At 37.7% G+C, this 25626-nt stretch overlaps 2 protein-coding genes across 2 annotated transcripts in view; one reads left to right on the top strand and one right to left on the bottom strand.

Moving 5' to 3' along the window:
- Positions 1-2104: 2104 nt before the first annotated feature.
- Positions 2105-3251, bottom strand: LOC119792379 (claudin-23-like). Its single transcript, XM_038298993.1, has one exon. The coding sequence runs from the start codon at positions 3167-3169 to the stop codon at positions 2312-2314; it is 858 nt and encodes a 285-aa protein (XP_038154921.1). The 5' UTR covers positions 3170-3251; the 3' UTR covers positions 2105-2311.
- Positions 3252-9855: 6604 nt separating this feature from the next.
- The window catches only part of LOC119792394 (poly [ADP-ribose] polymerase tankyrase-1), a 101660-nt gene continuing 85889 nt past the window's right edge, over positions 9856-25626 (top strand). The window contains exons 1-3 of the mRNA XM_038299015.1: positions 9856-10365; positions 13203-13318; positions 16049-16157. Coding sequence (XP_038154943.1) covers positions 9897-10365; positions 13203-13318; positions 16049-16157 — 694 coding nt within the window. The 5' untranslated portion in view covers positions 9856-9896. The remainder of the gene's footprint in view (positions 10366-13202; positions 13319-16048; positions 16158-25626) is intronic.

Here is a 25626-nt window from a genome sequence, read left to right as displayed (position 1 = left end):
CACATTACTCACACTTTCCTCATCAAACTGCTCTTGCAGTATACAAAAATTATTTTGAATGTTTTTAACAGTATATATGTTTTGTTTTTTTGGTATTCCAGTTTTACCAGCTTTAGGTCGTTATACAATAACTTAGACAGGTGACTGGTGTGTTTATTTTCAAAGTAAACATCAGATTCATTCAAGCGTTGAAAGAATTGAAGAAAACTCAAAGAATTTAGAGTATTTTTAGATTTTCGTTTCGTTTTAACCAAGGCTGAACCAGACTTTTCTCAGGCCCCATTTAAGCCCCACCCCTTAAACTATAATTTACATAAAGGAAAATTGTATGCTTTTAGGTATTACATTATAAACAAATCAACATATCTGAACTTATTTTACTGGTGTTAGAAGTTTAAAATGTTAAGTCTGCTTTTGAATAATTTTAAATTGTTTAAGGTTTATTAAAAAGCAGACTTAAATAGATGGATTTTTAGCAACTACCTTTCTTTATATATAAGATTTTTTTTCTGTGATGGAAGTACTGTCAATTTAAGGAGAGACTAAGGAGTTTGACCCACATGTGAGAGGATTTTAGAAATATTTGACTTTTACTTTAACTAAACATGGAACAGTTCTTTTTTTCAAAGGCCAGTTTGCAAACCCTAATCCACATTAAACTGACTATAAACTAAAAGATCAAGCTAATGCTGGAGATTGTCAAGCTACTATATTGTTATATTGGTTTAGTTTTTTGACCAACAGGCAGAATCACACAAAGAACCAGTGAATTTTAACATTTTATTTTTAAAAAAGGCAACAAGAATCTGGAAGCAGAGAACTGCAGGAGGTCAACTGGACTTTCTGGTTGGTCCGAGGTGAGAAAGCTGACTGATCAGGAAGGAGTTGGATGATGACAACTGATAAATGTACTTTTTTGAGACATGAATAGGAGGTAGCCTGGATCTGTAGGGGTTGGATTATGTGGGCTTTGCAGACTGAACCCCAGAAGTGCAGAAGAATGTAAGGAAGATCCAAAATTGTTGATGGAGAGCAGGCAGGTAGGTGATTAAGACTGAGGAGACTAACAGATTTTTGCTGGTTGTCTAGAACAATAGCAGAGTCCAAACTAAGAGATTCACAACAGACAAATTTCAAAATGAAGGCTGTTCCTAATTTAGGTTTTTGGCTGGATTACGATCAGGTGTAACCATCCAGCGATAAGAGGTGATCCTACATATAGGCCAGTCATCTTGATAGAAAAGCATTCTCAGGTGTGCAGCAACACCGGTCAGCCCAGCCACCAGCAAAGATCCTCTCTATAACAGGAAGATCACTCATACCAGAAAAACAGCAAAACCCCAGAGACCCTAAAATAGGTGTTTCTAAAAATGCTTTAGGCTGTACTTTAAATAACAAGTCCTGCAGGGAGAACCTCATTTCTTTCTTTTTTTTTTTTTTTTCTTGTTGGACAGTTTAAAAACAAAAGACTCAGAAACCTCACCTTCCATTTGTTTGGACAGAGAAAGCAATGTTGTTGTACAGGATGCACAAAGAGCCCAGCCTTTCAGACAGGTCAGACTGCATTGTTTGGGAGGAGAAACCAGTAAGAAAAGAAGAATATAACATGCAACTTAAATAAAACGCTTTCTGTATGTGTGCAGAAGGACAAATCAGACATGTCTTATTATTATTATTATGAGATACAAGAATTATTTTTCTCATTTCATCTCTTCCTCCCTCAACAGCAAATGCCCAACCAAGCAATAACGTAACTCAATATCCTATTTCCAAGAATTGCAAACCAATTCTCAGAAAAACAAAAGAAATGGCATCTCAGTGTGGAACCAGAGTAACCTGACAACAGCCAGATTTCTGGCTGTTGTCAGGTTAGAACCAGAGTGCATATTTAATAAAAAAAACAAAAGCAAAAACAATAATCACTTTGGGGATGCTTTTTTTTTTTACAGAGATTGCATTTCATATATCATAAAGTGCATATAAACATTGTATTTACATAAAACAGAAATAAAAACAAATCTAAAGTACCTTAAAGGTACAGATGATGAGTATTTACAGAGAATTATAGGCAGCATGATTCCCTTCATCATTTTTCCTTATACAAATATTTTCCTTATAATCTAGTCTTTAATATCACGCGTTGATCTCTTACCAGGCATTTTATTGTTCTCCAAATACAACATAATTTGTATGTGTTATACTGGGTGCTTTTATCTAAAAATTACAACACTTTTCACATCATGTCCCCAATCTTCTCAGTTTTTTTAACAAAGTTTTGTCCACCACTCATTTTTTCTTCTGCAAATCGCCCTCATAGATCAGCATCGTATGGTGTCCCGTTGAAGGACGGGTTGCTGACCCCTGAGCGCGCCGCGGGGGTCTTGGCCCTGGGGAAGGACACATCATCATCCAGAGTGTCCCTGTAGGAGGACGGGACGCTGTTGGCGGCGCTGCTCCTGCTGCGGCTCAGGCTCGGCACATCCACGCGTCTCGGTTCCCTTTTAGGTTGGCTCCTGGGGCCCAGGACCTCCTCAATCGGCCTCTCTCCGCGGTTCTTCCCTCCGCAGCAGCGGCAGCAGCCGATGGTCATCACGAAGCCCCCCAGGACCTCAAATATCCCCCCGATGAAGCCCAGCACCAGGCAGTAACCTGCGCGCACGCCCAGCAGCGGGGTCTCCGTTGTGATCTCGTCGATGATGTGGGTGTACCACGAGACTGCGATGAGGGTCAGGACGCCCGAGATGAAGATGAGGAACCCTGCGCACGTGCAAACCGCCCAGTTCGGCGCGCGGTCTGTCCAGCAGCGCACGCCTGGGATGGCCACACAGATCCCTATCAGAGTCACAATCAGGGAGCCCAGCATCAGGCCCTGAGAAATCTCTATGATGTCGTTCCCGAAGTAAGTGGTGTCCTCTTGACCACACTGCTGCCTTTCAGTGGCTGTGGCGGCGATGCAGATGTCCCAGATCCCCTGTTCAATGACGCGGTCAGGTGGGAGGTTTGGGAAATCCTGCAGGGTTCTCCAGTTTGGGGCCACAGTGGTGACCAGGTTGAGGACCCATCCGCAGGGGGCCATCACCATGCCGAAGATGAGGATGCCCGGGGTGCGCATGGAGGTGCGGACCCATTCTGTGTCTCTTCTTCTGAAGATCGACTTAAAATCCGGCATTGTGGCGCTTTATCGTTCTTAATCCCTGGTTTCCCTGAGACGAACAGGAGCGACTGACTTTGACAGCTATAAGCGACGCTGTTAAAAACAAGTCCGACTGAAACCTGGCAGGATGGGCGGACACTTCCCTCCAAACCGGACAGGTGCGCTGCGCTGCAGACGGGCGGGGACATTTTCCTCCTCCTCACCTGAGGGGTGACAGAGGGCAGTTTCGATGAGCCTTTTTCTATTTCACATGAGTCTATCTGCTAAAGAACACGTCTTGTTTACTTGCTTAATTTAATTTTTCTTGATTACTTCACGCTATTATTTCCATTCCCAACCCTAAATGAAGAGACGCTCATTCATTTAAAATGTATGTTGCAGTGCCAAAAACAACAATAAGAGAAAAGTACATTTTGTGTTATTCTCATATAGGCTATTTGGAATCAGATGTTGGCATAAGACATTCAATTTAATCCACACATTTATTAAAATTAAAGTCCAGAAATTAATAATGTTGATAAAGTCAAATGAGGGAATAATGTTTGACCACATGAAGAATAAAATATTTAAAAAGTGATCAGTTAAATTTAAATTTAAGTTAAATTTGATCATTTATATTAACCCTTCATAGGGCACTCAGTGAAATACTAAAAATTAAAATTTCAAGCCAAATTGGAATCCAAAACAATACCTTATTACCTTTGTAACATTAAAAAAATATGGATATTTTAATGGCAAAAAAAAAAATGTCAATGTAATAACAAGAAGCACCAACTTGCCCGAATATATTAACAAAAATAACAAAAGTGCTTCTAGTGAAAGAAACAATTTTTTTGGGGTACAACATAACCTTAGAGGCATTAATGCTGATACTGGCACTTACATTTTTTAGTTTTTAAACTTCAATATAATTGTTAACTAGGCTGATGAACTTTTTAACTTTTCAATTAGCCTTTTACCTTTTTTTCTTGAGTTAACTTTTTTTCCAACTTAATTTACGGTAGGTAATATATCATTCAAGGGCTCATCTAATTGGTTAAATACCAAAGTAAGATGTACAGCCATGTATTAGTATCTTTGCTGAATGGCTGGATATAGAGCTTGAGCTTCTAGACCTCACAGAGTGACGGAGGGGGGGTGGAGACTCCATTTGTAAGGGTGATGTAAGGGATCAAAAACGTTATTAGTAACTCAGGATTTCCCGGATTGGTAGTAATTGGTGGCCTTTATGGAGCTGAACCATAAGGAGTAGTGGAAAAAGCAAAGGAGCTCTCTGAGGAGCCTGAAAAAAAAAATGCAACCATTTTTTGCATTTTACTTATTTAGTTACTTAAACAGAATTGTTTTATGTCCTACCCTGCTAACATGAAACAACTATGTTAAAGCAAGTAAAGATGATTAAATGCCCAAAAAAGTTGCATTTTTTTTCAGTGTGCTGCAAGTCAGTTAGAGATGGATTGCAAAAAGTTTCAGGCAGCATTCTTCAGCGAAAACCTGCAGTTTCTCCTTTCTAGACATCCAAGTGCTTCTATGTTCTTGATTACTTTTAAACAGAGGTTTAAAAGTATTGGGACAAGATTTGTTGAAAAGCCAACGGATGAGAAACTTTTGCAACAAATTAATTTCTTCATTTATGTTCACTCACTGCTGGACAACATTTCAAAGTTTTTGTTCTCAAAAAAACTGTATTTAGTAACATTTAGTAAGGGTACTAGTAAGGGTGGTTTATAGGGTTCATAGGCGAAAACTCAGAGGGCTACATGGAACAAAGCAAAAAGAAAAGAAAAAAAAAAAATCCAGACACATAGCTATGGAATTAAGCTAACAGGATAAAACCTGCTGTCAGTGGTTGATCCACTGACAGCAGGTCTGTAATGTATTTTGGGACTAAACCATTAATCAGTGATCAGAAATGATCATTGTTTTATAACTTTTTTATGCATGGCTTCATTAATGAACTAACTTGTATAGATTTCATATTTTATTTGTGGATCATTAAGGTTCCTTAAATAAATCTGATGCTGACTCCATGCCAGTCATCCCATTAGTGATATATTCAAAAATCTACCTATTATACTACTACCTATTAGATACGTTGCTTTATCTTTTTTTTTTTTTTTGTAATTTGGGTGGGTGAGTCCAGGTTAAGTGATCCATCTATAGTCAGTCTTTTCAAAACTTATCAGAGGGAATAAGAAATAGAAAACTCTATATAGGAGGGAGAAAATTATGATGTAACGCCAAGATCCAAACATTTGTGGCACAAATTCATCAACTTTTTCATTTCTGAAGTGTATTTTTTTATCTAAACACAACTTTTGCTGTGATCAGTAATGACTCTGAAGAAGGCTGAAACCCATTGGTCTACTGATTAAGTTTCTCCAAAGTACTTAATTTGATGCTGTAGTTTTCATCTGACTAGATAAAACATTTGGCGTAATAAAGAATTCTGATTTTAGACAATATAAATAGTTTAAAAAGTTGGACTGCAACAAAGTGTTACAGTTTTCTAGTATTGAAAGCTTCGGCTCCAATATTTCTGAGAAGCAGAGTTCTGTTGGTTTAAAACTGACCGGTTTGGAAGCTTGTTTGGACTTAAAGATGCCACCGTGCTGTTATGGGACTATTAATAGAAGGAATGCGGTTCTGCAGGATTCTCTTTAAATAACATAGATTCATTTAATTCCCACCACCTTTCTTCCTCTTTTGTTAAAGCCTGTTTTTGTGTTGATGCTGTGCAATATAAAAAAAGTATTTCTTCCTTTTCTTTTTCTATTCAGATTTATTTATAATGAAGCTACAAAGTCCAATCTCGATCATCTGGATTACGGATTTGATGAGGAATGCCTGTTTAAAAATAAAACTAATAGTAGAGTATCTAGCATGCATTTGCATTCAGCCACCCAGAACCGACCATTTGTAGACTCATCCTTCATTATTGCGGTAAATCTATTCAGGTTATGTCTCTACCAACTTTGCACCTCTAGAAACTGATTTCTCTGTTCTATTTTGTTTTGCAAAATAGCTTAAGCTCAAATTCATGTTGCCATATTTCCAAAATAAGAGCTGGAACTTTTATAATACTGCTTAGAATTAAACAGCTCCATTGTGACTCCGGTTCGATGTTAAAATGTAAAAAATATTTTTCTTAAAAAGCGTCTGTGCAGGCAACTCCCAGTCGGTCTTTAATTGTCAAGGAAATAGATTCAGGTTGTGGGAAAAGACTCAGATTCTAACTCAAATTCATGCAACTTAACACAACGGCTAAAAGTTTTCATTTATGCTGCAATATGCTGATTTTAAGGTCAGCTTTTCTTAAGGAAGTTAAGCAGGTTGTGTGTGTTTTTGTTTAATGTGTGAGTAAGTCAGAATGAGCAGCTGAAAGAGGAATGATGGGTATGTCAACCAACCAGCCTGACTTCACACTGTGTGTTTTTGTCTTTGCGTTCAGAGTCTGACAACCTCTCATTGTCTCGTCCCCATTTACAAATCTGAATCTTTGTCACAGTGACTAAGAACCTTTCAAAAGCTGTCATCTTCTTCTTTCAGAAATTCTAAAAAGTTCATAAAAATCCTCCTACTATCATCACTGCTGGGACTTACTGATTTATAAGCTTCTCTGAATCAATACAGGACATATTTTAAAGGAAACTTAACAGATACTAAAAATTGAATATCTAAAATGAATAAATCCTCAGTAAGTGTTTTTTTTGTTTGTAAAAGCAGAGGATTTGGAGGTTTGCTGATCTGTGGAATAGTTTGGTACTGAGTTCATCTTTAATTCCTAAAACTAATTAAGTATTCTGAATTTAATCAAATATGTGACCTGATAGGCAAACATCAGAGGTGTCAAGTACAAAGTACAAATACTTTGTTACCTTACTTAAGTAGACATTTTAGCTACCCAAGGAGAGACACAGGTTGAACTTCCGTTTCACCTTCACTGTATACACCTAACAAGCTGACAGACTTGCTGCGTTTCTTTTCATGAGGTTAGCGCTGCAAAAATATGTCAATCTAGTTATTTCCTGTAAGTGTCCCAGTCTCGTAAAACATTTACCTGTTTATAGTTTCGACTAAAACTGCTGATTCACATCATGTTCAGATGCCACTGAGACAAATTGAAAAAAAAAAATGTTAGAACTGTAAATTTACAGTAATTTTTGCTATTTTTCAAGGCTGCACTTTTAAAAAGATAAAATTGTCCAGTGAGCTGTTTCCAAATGAAATTTCTTTTTGTTTTACACTTGTGTAAACAAAATGACAAATAAAATCTGTCTAAAGTCTAAATTGAAATTTTGGATTTTTGTGTTTTGTTTACATAGCTGTTCATAAACAGATTATATTGATCAGGAAGTTGATTAATTTGTCTAAAACATTTATTCATCTCCCTTAATAATAAAGTAAGAGGAAAATGACAGCAGATATAGACATAAGTGGAAAAAACTTTATACCATCAAACAGCCCAAATTTGTAACCCCTTATTATATTTTAATGTTTTCATGCAAAAATCAATTCAAATTAAAAATGTAAAAAGGCCCAACAAAAAAAGCAAAGGTGGAGCCTTCGTGGAACCTGCGGACAAACCCATTTGGGACCCATTTTTCAGCACATTTGGGTCCCATCCATGGTCTGGCAAAATATTGTTTTTTGACTGATAGGTACCATATGGGCCCCATATTTATTGCCCAGATAGGTCCCATGTAAAGCCCAGGTAGATCCCACACAAGGCCCGTATGGTCAAAACACTTTATGGGGCCTTTATGGAACCTCTGGACAAACCAATTGGGGACCCATATTTACAGCCCATAGTTAACCCATATGAGGCCCATGTAGAATTGCTGGCTGGGTAACACCTAAAATAATGAGGGATTATCTTAAAACATGAGCTGGCATACTCTGCTTGATTCCTGTTCTTTTCTTTTTTTTTTGCAGAGAATAATCAGCTAAATGTTATTCAGTGATTAAGTGATAAAAATAAAAGAATGTTGAAGAAGTAGAGGGAATAACAATACTAATCCCTGAAAAGGGAGGGAAGAATTGATATTCTTATTGTATATTTTACTAATAGCAGTTCTGAAATCTGATTAGATTCTTAAAATCTAATGTTTAGGTCAAAATAAAGACCTTCTTCGTACTTATGGAGTTATTTTTGTGCTTTTCTTAAATATAAGAAAAAAAGAAATCTGATAGGGGAAAGTAATTTAGAAAGTAAAATTGATATATTAGAGATGTTACATGAGACTGAAGAAAAGATTTTGAGAGAAAAAAAATATTTTCTCATAGAATAAATAAAGATAAATTGACATTTGAAAGATTATTTCTAAAGGAGAAAAGCCCTCAGAAAAATATATTTTTTATCTTCTTTTGTTTGTTTGTTTGTTTTTCGCAATCAGAATACAAACATTTTGTCACAAAAACAGACTTCTATCAACAACTTGTTTCCCCTCTTTTCCCCAAATCTCCTTGCTCTCTTTTCTGAAATTTTCTCTCAATGAGAAAAAATGGGTCATGGGCGTGAGAGAGAAATGAAATTCTGAGAGAAAATATTTTCACCCTGATTGCAAAAAACAAACAAACAAACAAAAAATATTTCCCTGTGAATTTATTTTCCTAATATCAATGTATCTTTTATTTAATAAATGACAAACTTTCCTCTAAAAGCCTGAAATAATTTTCCCCTTTCAACAATGTGTTGTCTTTAATTTAATAAAAACACAAAAGTAACTCTTTACATTTTAGGATATACATATCTGTTTGAGTTCAGCTTTAGGATTTATAAAGAATTTATAACCTAGGGCGACATTCCATAATATTTGCTGCCACCTGGTGGCGAAGTAGTGTTACAGCTGTAACGTTCTTGCAAAACACCACCTGATTTTGCACAGGGTTTGTTTCAAAATGTAAAAACATCCTCATTATTGATTACATAGACACACTTTGCTCTGTCACATTAAGTATTTATTTTCTACATTCCCACCAGTGGGGAGATCACTGCCTTCAGAAAATTAAAAGGGTAAAAGGAAAATAAAGACAATAGAATTTTTCCCAACCTGTAAGGTAAAAAACAACAACATTTGACAAGTTTTTTTTCTGTGCTGTGTTAACTACATTTCTAATCTCATCTTATGTTTCGCACATATGTTTCGAAAATAAAGTATGTACTGTGGGGGCTTTATTTGTGCTTTTTTCATTGACAGAGCAACCGAGGCAAGTACTCACTACGTAATAGAGAAACCAATTAACCTAAAAGTCATATTTTGTTTATTAGGAGAAAGCCAAAATAGTGGGAGAGAAACCATTTATTTGCTTCACTGTGCAGCCGACATTTCAACCTATCAGCTGTTTTCCAGAGTTACCACTAGGTGTCAGTATTGTTCAGTCAGAAACCAATTATGAACTACTAAAACTGACTTTAAGGACATAACCCAGGTACTAATAAAATAAATGTATGTACATAGATCATAAGAATTATTGCAAGATCAACAGCAACAAGATGTCGTTTGAGAAAAAAAGTGTAAATTAAAAAAAAAAAGAATAATATTTTTTATAGTAATCACCTTTTTTAATTTTCTTACTCAAAATATGTCTTTAACTTTAATCAGACGCTTTATATTTTGTGTTTTATGACTTATGATCTAGCGGCTGAAATCCCGGGTGATCCCGGGCGGAAGTTTGTCTTTCTGGCAGGAAGCTGTCAGCGTTGTTATTGTTGCTGCTGGGGGACCGTTGTGTTGTGAAAATGGCGACGCCTCGTCGCTGCTCCCAGCAGCAGCAGCAGCAGCCGTGCTCCCTGCTGTCCTCGCCTCCCCGCAGTGCTTCTACCCTCCTCAGCCCGCCGGGCTCTCCGTCTGCACCTGCCGAAGATGCGGCCGGCAGGCCTCCCCTTGGAGCGGGGAACGTGGCTGACGGTGAGGTAGCTCCGACCTCTCCCAGCATCTCCTCCCCGGCTGTGGCCCCCTCTCCCAGCAGCAGCGCTACTAGCTCCCCGACCACCACCGAGGGAGGCGACAGTAGCCCCGGCTCTACGCCGGACTCTGGCGGAAGCAGCAGCAGCGCTGTTAGCGGCGATGCAAACGGCGCTTTTAGAGAGCTGTTTGAAGCCTGTCGGAACGGAGATGTTTCCAGAGTAAAGAAGCTGGTGGATGCAGTGAATGTGAACGCTAAAGACATGGCTGGACGCAAATCTACACCCCTGCATTTCGCTGCAGGTAACTCCAGACAAAGCAGAGCTCCCTCTGTGTTTATAAATAATCAACAGACATCAACAGACAGGTAGGGCAGAAGATTAGGGCCACTGAAAATATAAAAAAAAAGTTAACTGATTTTTAATTTTTTTTATTACAGGCAAAAAAAAGTCAGAATTCTGATTTTAATTTCAGAATTCTGACTCTATCTCAAAGTTCTGACTTTAATCTGAGTATCCTGACTTTAATCTCAGAATTCTTACTTTAATCTGAGAATTCTGACTCTAATCTGAGAATTCTGACTTTAATCTGAGAATTCTGACTCTAATCTGAGAATTCTGTCTTTAATCTGAGAATTCTGACTCTAATCTGAAAATTCTGTCTTTAATCTGAGAATTCTGACTCTAATCTGAGAATTCTGACAGCTAACAAACATGGTAGCATCAAGCCGTAGCCATGTCTGTTTTAGAGACTAAACTAGCTGTCTTGTTTTAATCAACTTCTGCTCTTCCATTAATGAAATAGAATCACGAGGGACCCCTTGAGCACGTAAAAAGTCGCCTAATTTCGTAATTTTCCACCAATGTGTTACTGTTACAACACACATCTTTGTCAGTGAGGCTGAGTGCTCCCACACCTCTTTCTTCATGGTGCCCATCAACATTAAGATCCTCAATTCTGAGATTAAAGTCAGAATTCTGACTTTTTTCCCATATTAAACTGCAATAAAATCTAAAAATCAGTTCACTTTTTTTTCAGTGGCCCTAATCCTCTTCCGTAGAGAGGGGACTGTCGACGTCAAAATGACAAAAAAGAAAACGTTAACAGAAATAAAATGTTTACATCCCGTCCATATGTTTCTTATTCATAACATAATAAAAACTAAATCACTCACTGACAGTAATGGCCAATTATCATGTAAAATAATGTCTCACCTTTATATTGTTTGCCTTTCATGGTTTTGTTATTCATGATACTTTTGCAAATTTCTTTCAATCTGTCTTTTAATAGAATAGAAAATCCCTTTATTCCCACAGTGGGGAATTTATTGTGTTTACAGCAAAAAGATTATAGGGGAAAAAAAATGGTCGCACAAATGTGGACCTCAGAAATAAGAAAAACATAATAGTGAAGAGTTAAAAAATGTTTAAAATGTTTTAATCATAGTTTTATTCAGTTATCAAAAATGTTCTTGTTTTATCACATCTTATAAATACATTGGTTATCTGTATTTTAGTTTATTCAATCAGTATTTAATACATCTGGCTGGATAAATTATTAACAAATAACGATGTACACATTTTTTAAGGTCATTACATTTTAAAAGCAATATTAACTCTTTTAGGATAGAAAGATCCACTTAAAGCTGAAGTCTGTAAGTTTTTAAAAATCACTTTTTTGTCATATTGGCTAAAACTGTCCCTATGCCCAGACAGCAGTACATGTGATATGTAACCTGTGAAAAAAACTGCTTCAATTGGTCCCGCCTACTGCCTGTATTTCAATCTGGAAAGAATAATTCGGGACGAGTCAAAACAACCAATCACAGCCAGAGGAGCGTCTGATGGAGTGTCAATCACAGCTCACACACGCCTAATCCCGCCCCCCCCCCCCCCCCCTTCTGGTCGCATGCGGTAGCCGCGCAGATGCTGTGAGAGGGGTGGAGCTTGGAGGTGGGGCATGAGTGAAGCAGAGAGGGTGGGGGAGTGACGTGAAACCTGTTTTTCTTCAAATTTTCAGTCGAAGTCTGCTCTCTTCTCAATGTTACAGACTGCAGCTTTAATACAAGAAAAATGTTACAAAAACGCTGCCTCATCAATTAGTCGTAGATTGATGAACTTTGCATGGCTAATGCAAAGAAGAGGCTTTGCAGCATTCACTGCAGGACCAGCAGGTTCTGTAACAGCTTTTTCCCCCCTGCCATAAGACTGTTGAACTGTTGAAAACTCTAATCAAGTCACAAATGGAGACTCTGCATCACACTGATAACATCATACTTGCACAGTATGGTGAATCTTTAAAATAGAACTCAACTCGGTGTTTCTACTGAATTTTGCACCATTATTAATTTTTTGCACTGCTCTACACCTTCTACATCAATGCCTTTTGCACCATGTCTCTCCTGCTCTGTTTACATTTTGATCACCGCTTTACTTTATAAATGGAGTTCATTTTCACTGCTAAGCTGCTCATTCACTGTCGGAAAGCTGTTTAGTATACATTCTGTGTATATAAAATTACAATAAATTTTGTCTAAGTCTAATATTGGTGCATGCTTATTACTTATTATTCCTATTATGTATTTTAGCCCGTTTTGCAAAGGTTGGACTAGTTGTTGCTCTGCTACTGAAATTAACCAATGGTATTTTTAGTCCAGGTTATCTTACTATACGAACCTCATGTGCTATGGGCCCCTGTCTCAAGTGGGCCCCTGTCTGAAGGCTGAACTGAGGCTGAAATGAACTCCCTGCAGCAGCAACAGCAGCTTCTTTCTGCTTTGGCCTCTCTAGCTTTGATGTTGGAGATATTTTTGGGGATCTGCTCTGCATAAACCACATTGAATCCTTCCCAGCGTGCGATTAAATACTCATACTTTGAAATTTTTAGCTGTTTTATTTCTAACGGTGAAACATTATATGACCCTAAATATGACTTGTTACAACAGTGAGATAAGTAACACATCTATGAATATGACTTTCAAGTCAATGTTCTTTATTCAGTGCGGTCAGAAGCATAGATTAGGAGGCTGGCTGATTTGAACTCATCTAAATAGAACAGGAGAGAAAAATGTGACTTTCACTCACTCCTAACTGCCATTTATTTCTGATCAACACTCTGCTTTCTTTCACTTTTTCTCTTAGGTTTTGGTCGAAAAGATGTGGTGGACCACCTTCTTCAGACTGGTGCAAGTGTGCACGCTCGAGACGACGGGGGGCTCATCCCGCTGCACAACGCCTGCTCGTTTGGTCATTCTGAGGTAAGAAAGAAGCATTTAGCGTTTCTGGTGATCAGATGGACGGGCGATGCTGATGGACCCGTCAGCTTTGCTTCAGCCAGTCTTCCCCAGGACAGCAGTGGCTGAGATTGGCACCATCAGCGTTTTAATGTGTGATATGTAGTGTAAAATAAAGCTCTGTATAAGTACAGGCTGTTTATCATTTTACCACAGTGTTTAAACTGATGTGTTCAATATGTTATTGTTAATTTCAGGTGTGTCATATGAGAGATGGGTTTTCATATGAATGTTCTTTTCCTAAAACGTTTAAAAATAAAAATTGTGCTTGTTTATTCCCAGTGGTTTTAGAGCTGATATATCTCCTCACATTTGTCTGGATGATGCGATATTCCAGGTTTTCTTTTGCGGGCTGCTCAGTATCAAGAACCTATTATTGGTGTTTAAAAGTGTCTGTGGCTCTGAAGCCGCCACTGAAAACCCGGGTTTTTCTATACAGGGTTTACCCGCTAACTATCAGCTTTTGGCTCTTTTCCCATTTGAATGAAAAGCAGAGTTTGACCCCTCGCTGGAAAGCTGCATGGCCACTGTCTACCACCACTGCGCGTCTGATAACAGCATCACTATGGGTGAGCGTTGATGATGTCGACAGTGTGACGGAAATCAGGGAAGTAAAAAATGGAGAGTAACATGAACGGGAGTCAGAGCGTGGTCGGTATTCTTTATTGTTTAGCTCTTTTATCTGTCCAATTCTCTCTCACCAGCGCTGTATCATGTTTATGGAATGTAAACAGTCATTTTGGCTTGTTAGATCAGAAGCGACTGGTGCGGTGTGTTGATATCCGTACGTTACGTTCAATGGTATCACATAATTTAGCGGGTCAACCCGGTTCTGGTGTTCCCACTGCATGTCAGTCAGGGCCGAGGTGATTTTAGCACGGCTCTCTTGCGGAGTTGTTTGACCCGGGTAGACACGCGTCATTGAGCTGTTCCCACTGCCACTAAAAGCGGATTATTCCCAGGTTAAAACAGGATTTTCGGCCAGTGGAAAAGAGGTTTAAGAGTGGTTTGTTGTTTTGCCAAAAGGGCTGTGATTAAAGGTGTCATCAACTCCGCTCCAATAAAACCCTATAAAATGTTTGCTTAGCGTTTTTCGTTTTCTTTTTTAATCAAGCTTTTTTGTTGTATATTAAGTATGCACTATCATTCAGTAATTTTTTCTATATAACCTAATTTACGGAAATTATTTTATGGAAAAATATATTTCATGAGCCTAAATAATAGGATTTGATCAAAGAATAAAATCTTATTTAGTTTTCCTTAGGATATCTAGGGCAAGTGTCGCTTCTTCATCTGTCTGGGGGCCTGCAGGGTGATTCGAGGGCCACCCACACCTGCTATTAAGCATATTTTCCTTTTTAAAGAAGCTTTGTATATTCTTTATACACAAGCATGCCCATTCATACATGCTCGGAAGTTTAGTTCCAGGTTTTCAAGGATACACCTATACTAAATACTAGGCAACAGATATATACCACCTGAATAATGTTGTGTAAACAATATAGCTTTTGCCTTCGACACACATGTATATCTAAGGGATACTGCTGCTCTTGAAGCCTTTTTATGTTTTCTTTGCTCATCTGTTGTCTTCTTTTTGATGTTATGTTCTCTGTTTTTTTTCCTTTCCCTCCAGTATCACACAGGTGTGGAAGCAGACTTCTAGGAGTTGCTCTATATCTTATTTATTGTCTATTTTTCCTTTTTTGTTTTATTTTCTCTCTTTTCATGAGCTCTTTCCTCTCTCTCTCTCTCTCTCTCTCTCTCTCTCTCTCTCTCTCTCTCTCTCTCTCTCTCTCTCTCTCTCTCTCTCTCTCTCTCTCTGTGTGTCCCCTTAGTTCTTATTATCTTTTTTCTCACTTCCCTTTCCATCTCCATGTTGGTTGTATACAATTTTACTGCTTAAATCATTTCCAATAAAGTTTCATACACAAAGTACCAAGCAGAACCTTATAGCATCAACCATAATGGTCTGTTGTGCTATCAGCTAACTCTGGGACATCCATTCCCAGAACTATATTGGCAAAACAGGACATGGGGAAAACAAAATCCTACATATGTCCTAATGAAATATGAATAATTGCATCAATAACTAAGTAAGACTAAGAAAAATGTAAATTCGAATCTGAAAAATGTGAGAAATTTGCAGCAAACCAGTCACTATGAAAACAAATGTTTTTTTTGTGTGAATTCTGCCTCGGATTTATTGAATAAACAGCTACTAAATTGCATAGTTTTATTTCTCCCTGCTTTGAAATCAGTGCATTAAAGAACAACAGGTAGCCAGAAAACTTTTCAGCTCTTAGAAAAAGGTGAAATTTTTTTTTTTTCAGTTGAATAATGTGATTTAAGTGATAGTTTTATTTGATTGCTGATTATTTTCTTCTGTTTTGGAACACAAACAACTTAGTTTTAGTTTGTAATGACTATAACAGCTTCTTGACGCCCAAACACTACTCATATAATTAGTCACAATTCATTGTTATTAAATAGATTTTTGCAATATTGACATTACCTAAAGTTATATTATTAATTAAAACTCTGTTTTTTCCTAGTAGGAACCTTTTGATAATTCAAGATGCCTTGATCTGTTAACTTATAAAACCAAAATGAGTTTAAAAAAAAAAAGCATTGGTGGGTTGATTTTCTTATGTAATAATTTTTTTCCTTTTAGTCTAAATCTGATTTTTGTTTCAGGTGGTGTCCTTGCTCCTGTGTCAAGGCGCTGACCCCAACGCAAGAGACAACTGGAACTACACGCCGCTACACGAAGCTGCCATCAAGGGCAAGATCGATGTCTGCATAGGTAAGCCCACGGAAACATGTACATTTAATTTATATTACGAAATCCATTTGTAGCTTTTGACAAAAGGGGAGGATTGTGTGAAGGAGCAAAAACAGAAGAACTGATGCTGCCTTGTTCATTTGGGCCCGATGAAAGTCATCGGCTTCTCTGTGTTTTCTACACATCATTCATTTCTTCTGTGAAAGTTTGATTATTTGTTGTTAGAGTCGGTTTCGGCATTAAGACAAAGGCATGGAATCTTGAGTCTTGTGGCGTCACAGATTGGTTTTTCGAAGACGTAATGAGCCACCCACAGGCTGGATGCGTTCATTTCCCATCTACAATAAAGCATCAAATTTCCTATAAACTCCAATTACTGCATCAGTGTTTAACACTCATGCTGGAGAGAAGAGACCATTGATTTCTTTTGGATCTCAGTGGATTTTCACATTAGTATTGCAGAGAGTGCTTGGAAAAACATCAGAGGTGTTTGGTTGCTTGAATCCACAGCAACCTCGACCTTTGTTCGGACGTCCATCAGTCAGCCGTAAACCCAAACTGCTACGCTAGGCTAGGACATGCTGACTGACAGTAGAGCGTTTTCGAAATAAATCTGAAAGAAAATATACAGGAAGAAAACTGCCTCCTCATCATTGACGGCTTCATTCTTTTCATGTTTCCACCCGCGATGTTTTCAGTTAGCGGAGGGAATCTTTGGTAAAACTGACAGGCCATCAGTAACAAAGGTGTCCATCAATAAAGGAAGACTTTCACATGTTTTGAAAATCAGTCAAAACCATCTGAACGAGGAAGAGCTGGGCTCCTACTGACTGGAATAATCTGGACATTGATTGAAGTATTTTCCTGATCTGAATAAATGTGAGATAAAACAAAAAAAACTAACAATATTTGTTTTAAAAACTTAATTCTTTATTTTATATTTAAAATCTGCATCCGTCCGTCATAACAGTTTTACCTCATTGGCAAACGTCTTTTCATTACAGCGCCCTACTGCCTAAATCTTTTTATATACATACCTAGAATACAGCTGCATCTTAAAATAGATTGGCTGGGTTAGATAAAGTTTTCTAGACCTTCCTCTTTCTACAAGAAATAAAAATCTGTAAGATCGAGGAGTATCAGAACCAGAGCTTCTTAAATGTTGAAATGTTTTGATTTAATGCCCAAAGCACCGTTTATAAATTATAGTTTGATGGTTTTTTGTCACTATTTGTGCATTATTGCTTAAATGTCCCTCAGAAGAGGAGCAGCATCATACATCTCAGCCCTTTGGACACTTTCCAGTTTGGTAATTAAGCATCCTTCAAACTGCTAATGTATTTTTGGCTTTATTTAAACATTGAGATTTAAAAAGTGTTGTTTCTAAGGATCAGGCTTATACCATATTTATCTCATATATTGGGAACTCTTTTCTAATTCTCATAAAAGTGAACAGCCTCATTGAAGACCCTTCCAATAGGGATCTTTATTGCTTTATTCTTTAACTTTTATTTTTATTTTTATATCTGGCTTTGCATAATCTCTGAATTACAAAATCTGGAGTTATCCAACCAGGCTGTGATCTTTTCTGCTTTTACTACTTTGGGCTTTTTTAATGTCCCAAGAAATAGTTTGTTTAGAGCTTTCGGTTTCCAAGATTTGGAAACGTTTTCTAGAATCTGAGTTTTTACAGATGTCTTTAATATGAATCATCTCCCCTGTTTAGCATATTTTATGACTATTATACTTCCAACTGCTCTTAAGGCTATTATATATCATCTAAACGTTCACACCCCTTTAAACCATTTCACATTTTCCCTCAACTGTATTTGCTCTTTAATATATCTGTATTCTTTTCTTTTTTTTGCCATACACTAACACAGGCTAATATAAAAAAAGTGAAATGAAAAGCCTTCCCAAATAGCCTTGATGGAAGAGGGAAAGAAAGGAGGAAGGAAGCCTTTAGATGTTCACACATGCAAAAGTAGGTCTGAAATTTAACTAGCAAAGAACTCAGTGTGTTAAAGCTAAACGCTGGACATTTATCTGAGAATGCCAATGCTACAGTGATAAACGGTGCAGGGAGTGTCATGCTGTGGGCCTGCTTTTCTTCGACAACAACAGATAGAAAAGTCAGAGAGTTAGAGAGGAACATGGACTGAGCTTGTTTAAAAGCAGAAAATCCTGCAAGAAAAACACGTTAGAGGCTGCAGAATATTCGTGCCTGGGGCGGAGGTTTACTTTCCAGAGGGAAAACTCTAAACTCTGGGACATAATGAAAAGGTTTAAATCAAAGCAGAATTGCCAACACAAAACCCAGATCTAAATCAAATGGAGAACCTGTGGCAAGATATGAATAATTGATGTTTATAAACTCAAGGTTTGTGGTTGAAGCTGCAGAAAATGTAAAAAGCGTTATGCATGTGCATTAGGAGTACAATTTAGTTTAACTGGATTAGAGACCATCAACTTCTTCCACTTGAAAATGATTCAATCTTCCAAAATGCTCGACCCAGCAGGTGCTAAATGCAAACATTTTCAGGTCACATGGGGGAACAAATTCTGGCACTTTCTAGACTTTCTCACCAATCTGACACATAGATCTCAATGAACTTTTCCTCTTCCTATTCCTCTGCTGGATTTTATCTTCCTCGACTGCAGTACCAATGGGTGAGGGTGGAATCACTGCAATACCATGTAGTAATGAGGCAATGGTATGCTGATGATGGATATAAGATTTCTTTAAAATTTCCCCCTTTAAAATGTTCACATATCATTTATCATTCAGCTAAAACAACGACAATCTCTAAAGGTGTGTTAACATTAAATGTTAAGAAGTGCTATGGCATGCTTTGACAATGTGCTGCAACGCGTCCAAAGCTCAAAAAGCCAAAGTCCTAAACTCTTGAAGCTTGATGCTGCATGTCAACCAATCAGAGAAGCTGATCAGGAAGTTGCAGGGAGATTATCGCTGGGATCGCTCCACCTGCAAAGGTGTCAGCATAAAGCCACAAAAGAGTAATCTATAATATATACAATAACTAAATGTATCTAAACTTGCTGGTGTAAAATGCAGTTTTTACCATATCCCTAAAAAATAAGTGTATAATTTTACTTTCAGCTTACAGCTGAAAGTAAAATTATACTGCTAAGATAGCTAAGCTATCTGCTACCATCCCCCTGTATGCAGGAAGAGTTATAACAGAATATTTAAGTAGGATTGTAATCTTGAAGAACTTATTACACGGATTACGTTTTGATGTGTACTTCCTCGCTTAAAAAAGGCTTTGGAGCTAATTTTTTCCCACCCGTTAAAGTAAATACCGCCATCTCGCTGCTTTGATTAATTCAGATGAGATCTGTAAAGGGAAAGAGAAGGGTAGCTCCTCCCAACATGCTTCAGACAAGTGTCCATGTGACAAACAACGGAGACGTTTTGCCACGTTAAAAGGCTTCCTGTCTGTGGTGTTGTTCATAAACACTGTAATCACAGACTGCAGGGTTTATCCAAAGATACACCGTATACCAGAAATGTGAAAATGTCATATGACTGTTAGTTTATAAAATTTTAACGCAATATTGAATCATTGACAAGCCCTACGCTATCCGCTATAATACTACCGATTTGGATAATCGGTGATTGTATAAAAAAAAAAGATAGTTGATACGTAACTATTTGGACAATTCAGTTCAACTGTTGCTTTTTTATTTCTTGTTTATTTAACTAGAATGAAATCCCATTGAGAGTAAAAATTGTTTTTAAGGGAATCTTTGCTAAGAGGCTTTTGCTTTTTGATACACGCAAATATTTCAGCTAAAGCGGATTTATTTTACACAATCCTTCATTGAGCTTCTACTGACTAAACCATACATCTATTACCTGTATTCTCAGGTTCTTCAACTATTGAAAGCGTCTCTCTTTATTATTTTACTGCTGTCCCTGATTTATTAGATTTGAAGAAAAAATGGTTAATCAGAGCCCTGAAGTTTAAGTTTTATGATGAGCAAAATGAGTTTTTCTCTATTTCCAGCCGTTTGCTCTATGCTCCATTTGTCAGTTGATCAGTAGACGTGCTGTGCTCTCTCACTCACATGGCTACTTTGTTGAATCTCTTTCACTATTTACGCATTAGCCAGAGAACACGGGCAACCGTGTCTAAGATGGATCATTAGAGAGCAGAGACAAGTGCACCATCACACACCCCACACAAGAGTAGGAGAATAACACTTTTCTCATGAGATGAAAACCGAATTGGACCAGAGTAAACATTGGAGCAGTTTACAACTCTGATCTCTGTTCACGAGTTGTAAACTGCTCCAATGTTTACTCTAGGCCATGTTTACTTGGGACCTACGGCTGGTCCTCTTTTTGCTTATAAGGTAAGATACGTCGTTCAAAATAACTCTAACCTGCACTGTGTTCCTTTGAAGCTATTAATCTGGAATAAAACATTTTATGTAAAAAAACAAAAACAAAATAGCACTAATGGAATATCACACTGCATTAAAAATCCTTTTTCCCCCCAGCAGCTTCAATTGTTATGCCTGTTCCTAGCTCTTAGTTCCTGATCTTGTAGGGGTGTAAATAATAATCGTTTTGTATCGATCCAACAGCCGACGATTCGATGCAACGACACGTCCGCAAGAGTATCGATTCATGTTTTTTTATCCATTTGCTCCTGGGCGTAATTCTCCCTCCCGTGCTGCGGTGGCGCTACACCTATTTTGCCCTCCTACCTCGCTTCCTGGTTATACTCCTGCAGCAGTTTGTCGCAGTGAGCTTGACATAGACATTTTTGATTTATGCCCAATATTGAAGCGTGGTCTGTGCTACACGCTGTGGGTCTAGATACGGCCGAGGCGATGAGAAAGTGGGGGGGAGTTTAGTCCGACAACGGAGGTACATGAGGACCAAAAAGAGCGGAGATCCCGGTGAAAAAAGGGTCCCAGCTTTCTTGCGCGCCTCGATCTTCTAGCGGGTCCAATTTCAGCAGTTGTTTTCCGAAATTTCGGTTATAAAAACAAAACAAGCCGGCCTCCTGTCTGCGGCACTGTCTGCGGTCAGCTACAATTTGAGAGAGGTGCAGCGGAGAGTCTGTGGAGGGGGCGGGGACGTCTGGAGCCGAGGTATTGAATTGCACTAATTGCACTGATTTTGTACAGTATTTTTGGATGCAAGGTCTTTCAGAATCTATAACGCAGGGGTATTATTATTTTTCAGTGAATGAGGTTTTAATAGGAATAGGTGGAGTACAACTTTTCTACTTCTGTTATTTGCTGTTGTTTCTCAAATAAAATGTATGAAGATATTACAGCTTTCATTGATTTATTTCAAATTTGAAACATTGTCTAGCCTGTAAGGTAAAAAAAAACATTAAAAAATCAACCAATTAATCGAATCGAATCTTATCGTGGTGTATTCTTGAGTACCGAAAATAATTGAATCGTTGGGTCAGAAAATTGATACTGAATCGAATCGCCATGATGGGTGTGATTTACACACCTAGTTCCTAGTGCATATATCTAGCTCCTAGCCCTTGTTCTTAACTCCTATTCCTGGCTCATAGCTTCTGTTCCTTGTTATTAGCTCCTAGCTCATAGGTCCCTTTTCCTAGTTAAAAGCTCCTGTTCCTAGCTCCTAGCCCCTGTTTCTAGCTAATATTCCATTGCATCCAATTATTGCATTCGAGTCACTAATTTGATGCAATCGACTGGTTTTCCTTAGATAGAAAACTTTGAGTCAATTTGACTGTATGATCTGGTTTAATTGTATCTGTAAAGTGCCTTGAGATGACATGTGTTGTAAATTGGCGCTATTTAAATAAACCGAATGGAATTGAATTGTTCTTATAATTTGGCTTTGTGGAGTTAAATGTATATAAAACACTTCAGTCGTAAATAATAGTTTCTTTTAGGGATGCACGATATTGGGTTTTTGGCCGATATCCGATATGCCGATATTTTAAAACTCATGTAGCCGATCACCGATATCGATACCGATGTTAAAGCTGGACAAAAATAAGTAGTCATTGAAAATAGCAGTTTTGTTATCCATTTCTGACACTTATAATAAATAATATACTCAAATATATTTTCATTTGCTGATATCAAATTGATTTTTAAAAACGCGGTGTCGATCTATTTTACTTTCAAAATCTCGTGAAATTTCATCGTTCTGTTACAAACTCTCGTGATATTTTGCAAATTCTTGTAAGATTTTGTTAGTAAAATAGATCGATACCGAGTCAATATACCAACATATAAAAATATGGCAAAATTTCGTGAATTTTCGGGGGATTTCGTAGCATAACGATGACATATAGCAATATTTCATTAGTAAAAGAGATTGATATGGTGTTTTTAAATGGCAATATATCAGCATATGAAGATATTGTGATATTTTAATGTATCAATATTTTTTCCCTCGTCTTTGGAAGTTTTTAAGTCTGTAAAAAATAAGTTTTTGAGGAAGAAGAAGTAGTATTTTTTATGTTTTTTTAAGACTTTAGAAACTCAAAAGCTGATCAAATATCGGGTTAAATATCTGTGTGGTGGCCGATGTCCGATATTCAGTTTTAAGGCCGATACAGGCCGATACCGATAGGGGGCCGATTATATCGTGCATCCCTAGTTTCTTTGCTTAAAGTTATTAAAAAAAAAAATTAAGGGAAAAGGTTAGGCTTGTATTCAGCACATTGAGGATTAAGTAAATCCAGTTTCTAAGTTATTAGGTGGTATAAAACCCTTAAAACACTTAAAAATGCAGATGTCGTCTTCGTATTTCTGATTTTAGAAGTTAGAAATGATCGGCTCCTTTGCAGGAGAAATAACTGTTTTTTCCCCATTTTAAAGACGTTTCTGCGGTAATCTAAACTCTGATAAAGACAGTCGCCCTGCAGCACAGCCTTTTCTCACTTCTGAAAGTGTGATTGTACTTGTGAAGAGCTTCTGTTTTCTTAATGTTTTCTTTTCTCACTTCACGCATTTAGAGGCTGCAATATTAGGAAACCCATCAGAATCCATGTTACCTGTTTTTTTGTATCCGTTACATCCTGTCTGGGCACAGCCGTCTGTCATAAGACCGCAAATCTGACATTGTCCTGAAAACTAATCCGCACAAAAATAAAAAGGGATTTAGGTTGCTCAGTGAGGGCTTTCGCAGCTATTATAGGAAAACCATAATCATTGGAGACCAAATGAGTCAGATTTGGATGGTTGTTGATGGAACTGGAGTTGTTAGCCTGGGTCAGGTTGTTTTGCTTTGACTCAGACCAGATTTATCCTGCGGATATGTGCTTGGCAAAAATAATGAAAGCAATGGGCTTCTTTTTTTTTTTTCACACATCACACCCACAGACTTTATTGGACAGGTTTTTGATGTAATATATAGGGAAGGGAATTATGCTTGGTTTAAAAATCTAAGAAGTGGGGCACGCATTTGTATTCTTCACCCCTTAGTTGATACTTTGTAAAACCAACTGTCTTATTAAGTAGTTTTAGTTACTTTGGGTTTTTTTTTTGTCTCTTATTGCTCTACTCATCTAGACACTGAGATTTTTGTTTTACAATTTTTTTTTCCAAATAAATCTCAGTTGGATTGGATTGAGAAGACCGGTGTAGCTCAATTTTCAATTCTCTGTTAGGTTTAGATTCAAACTATTAATCGTTTTAACACATAAACACGCTCTAATCTTACTTTTCCCATTATAGCTCTAGTTGCACGATTAGAAAATAGGATAAGGCGTCTTTGGTCATTCTCATTAAGCGCCTCATGCAGTTTGATTCATTTTAGATATTTCAGTTTACAGTTAATGGTTCCTGAAAGTGTATTTCGATGTGAAGCAACAAGCCCTTTGGGAATGTTCCAATGACATGAAATAAACCTAATCTGCGTTTCATTAAAAATGTTTAATTAAAACCAACAGTGGAAGCAATGTTCATCACACGCATGGGTTTGTCACAAGCAAACTCAGTTAAAAATAATGAATCATCCAAGAAATTACTAAACTAAACTAAAAAAGTATTTTGTAAAAAGGCTTCTTAAATACTGGGTGCTTGATGGACCATCATGACTTATTCATTGTTTAGAAATGATGCCATCAGACAGACTTTATTTTTAAAAATCTGGTATTTTAAATTGTAAAATACAAATAAATTACATGATTACAAAATAACAAATTCCTGCTGCTTTCCTAAATCGAGATTTTTCAAGATAAAACTTATAAAATAAATCCTTACTGTTATTAATGCATCTTAAATAGAGAAAGGTAAACTCTCACTGACCATATTTACTTTTTACTGTATATTAAGTAAATCTCTATTAATGGCTCAAGTTACTCAAGTAGGAGTAGTGATACTTCACAAGAATATTACTCAAGTTGCAATAAAATGTAAATATTACTGAGTAAGTAAGTAGTTATTACACAGCTACACTTACAAATTATGCTTTACTTAGAGTATGATGTCAGATTATTGGCTGAGCAAATGGAAAAAATTAGTCAGAACCACACAAGTGAATCCAAAAGACTTTTCTAGAGTAAATGCATCCTAACTTTAAATGGTTTCTTTTTTAATTAATTTTTTTGCTCTTAGTCATTTCTCTCTTATTCCGTTTTGTAGCAAATGCCAGATTTGTGAGGTACGTCACAGATAATTTACAGGTGAACAGATTTTCCCACCTCAGCTGTAAATCCCTGCTGCTCCTTCCGACTTGCTGTTTCCTTTTAGTCCAGTTGTGTTATTTTTTGTTAAATTATAACCTAAAGTTTATTATCACTGTGTTAGTCCATGGCCAGTAATAGGATACTCAGCCTGTGCACATGGTTTATATGCCTGTTTTTGTTTTGTCCTGAGGGGTTTTAGCTGTGCCACAATAGGTGGGGGAGATTTAGCTCTGATGCCCTCAAAAAAGCTAATTTCCTACAAAGCTGAGTAGGAGCAGAGTTTGTTATTCAGCTCATACCTGTTTGCAAGGCACATAACACCTCCCTCTTCCCTTCCTTTATCCTCTAACCTTTCAGTCTCATCTGAATCCTGCTATTCTCTCTGCCGCTGTTTTCCAGTCTTCTTGTTTTTGCTTTCCCTTCTTCTCCCCCCCCCCTCCTCTCCTCTCCTCTCCTCTCTCATCTTTCTCTCCGCTGCATCGCTCAGTCAGTTGGAGAGGCGAGAGTCTCTCCACTCGCACTTCCTTGCCACCGATTCTGCTGCCGATGACTCGATTAGCTCCCCCCGCTCTTGGTCCTTTATACTTCTGCGTTCTGCTCGTTCGGCTGCCGATTTCGTGGAAGCGCAATGGCTCTGGCGGTCTGTTGCCGTTTAATTAGGTCCCATTGTTTTTCTGGCGGAGTGCCGAAGTGAAGCAGCTCGGAGCTTTTTGTTGTTGTGACATGTCTGTTTACATCAGCGGCATGGCTCGCAGGGCAGGGGCAGCCGGGGGCAGCCGAAGGAGCAGCACTAGCAACAGTGGAGGAGCAGCTGGAAGAGGAGGAGG

The sequence above is a fragment of the Cyprinodon tularosa genome, unplaced genomic scaffold (assembly GCF_016077235.1).
Source record: "Cyprinodon tularosa strain WSP-4 unplaced genomic scaffold, ASM1607723v1 ctg418, whole genome shotgun sequence".
NCBI classification, from domain to species: Eukaryota; Metazoa; Chordata; class Actinopteri; order Cyprinodontiformes; family Cyprinodontidae; genus Cyprinodon; species Cyprinodon tularosa.
Note: the sequence above shows the minus strand (reverse complement) of the source record. Positions and strands in the feature narration are given on the sequence as shown.

Excerpts from the sequence above, each read along its gene's own strand:
- LOC119792379 (XM_038298993.1), bottom strand. The coding sequence starts at position 3,169 with ATGCCGGATTTTAAGTCGATCTTCAGAAGAAGAGACACAGAATGGGTC.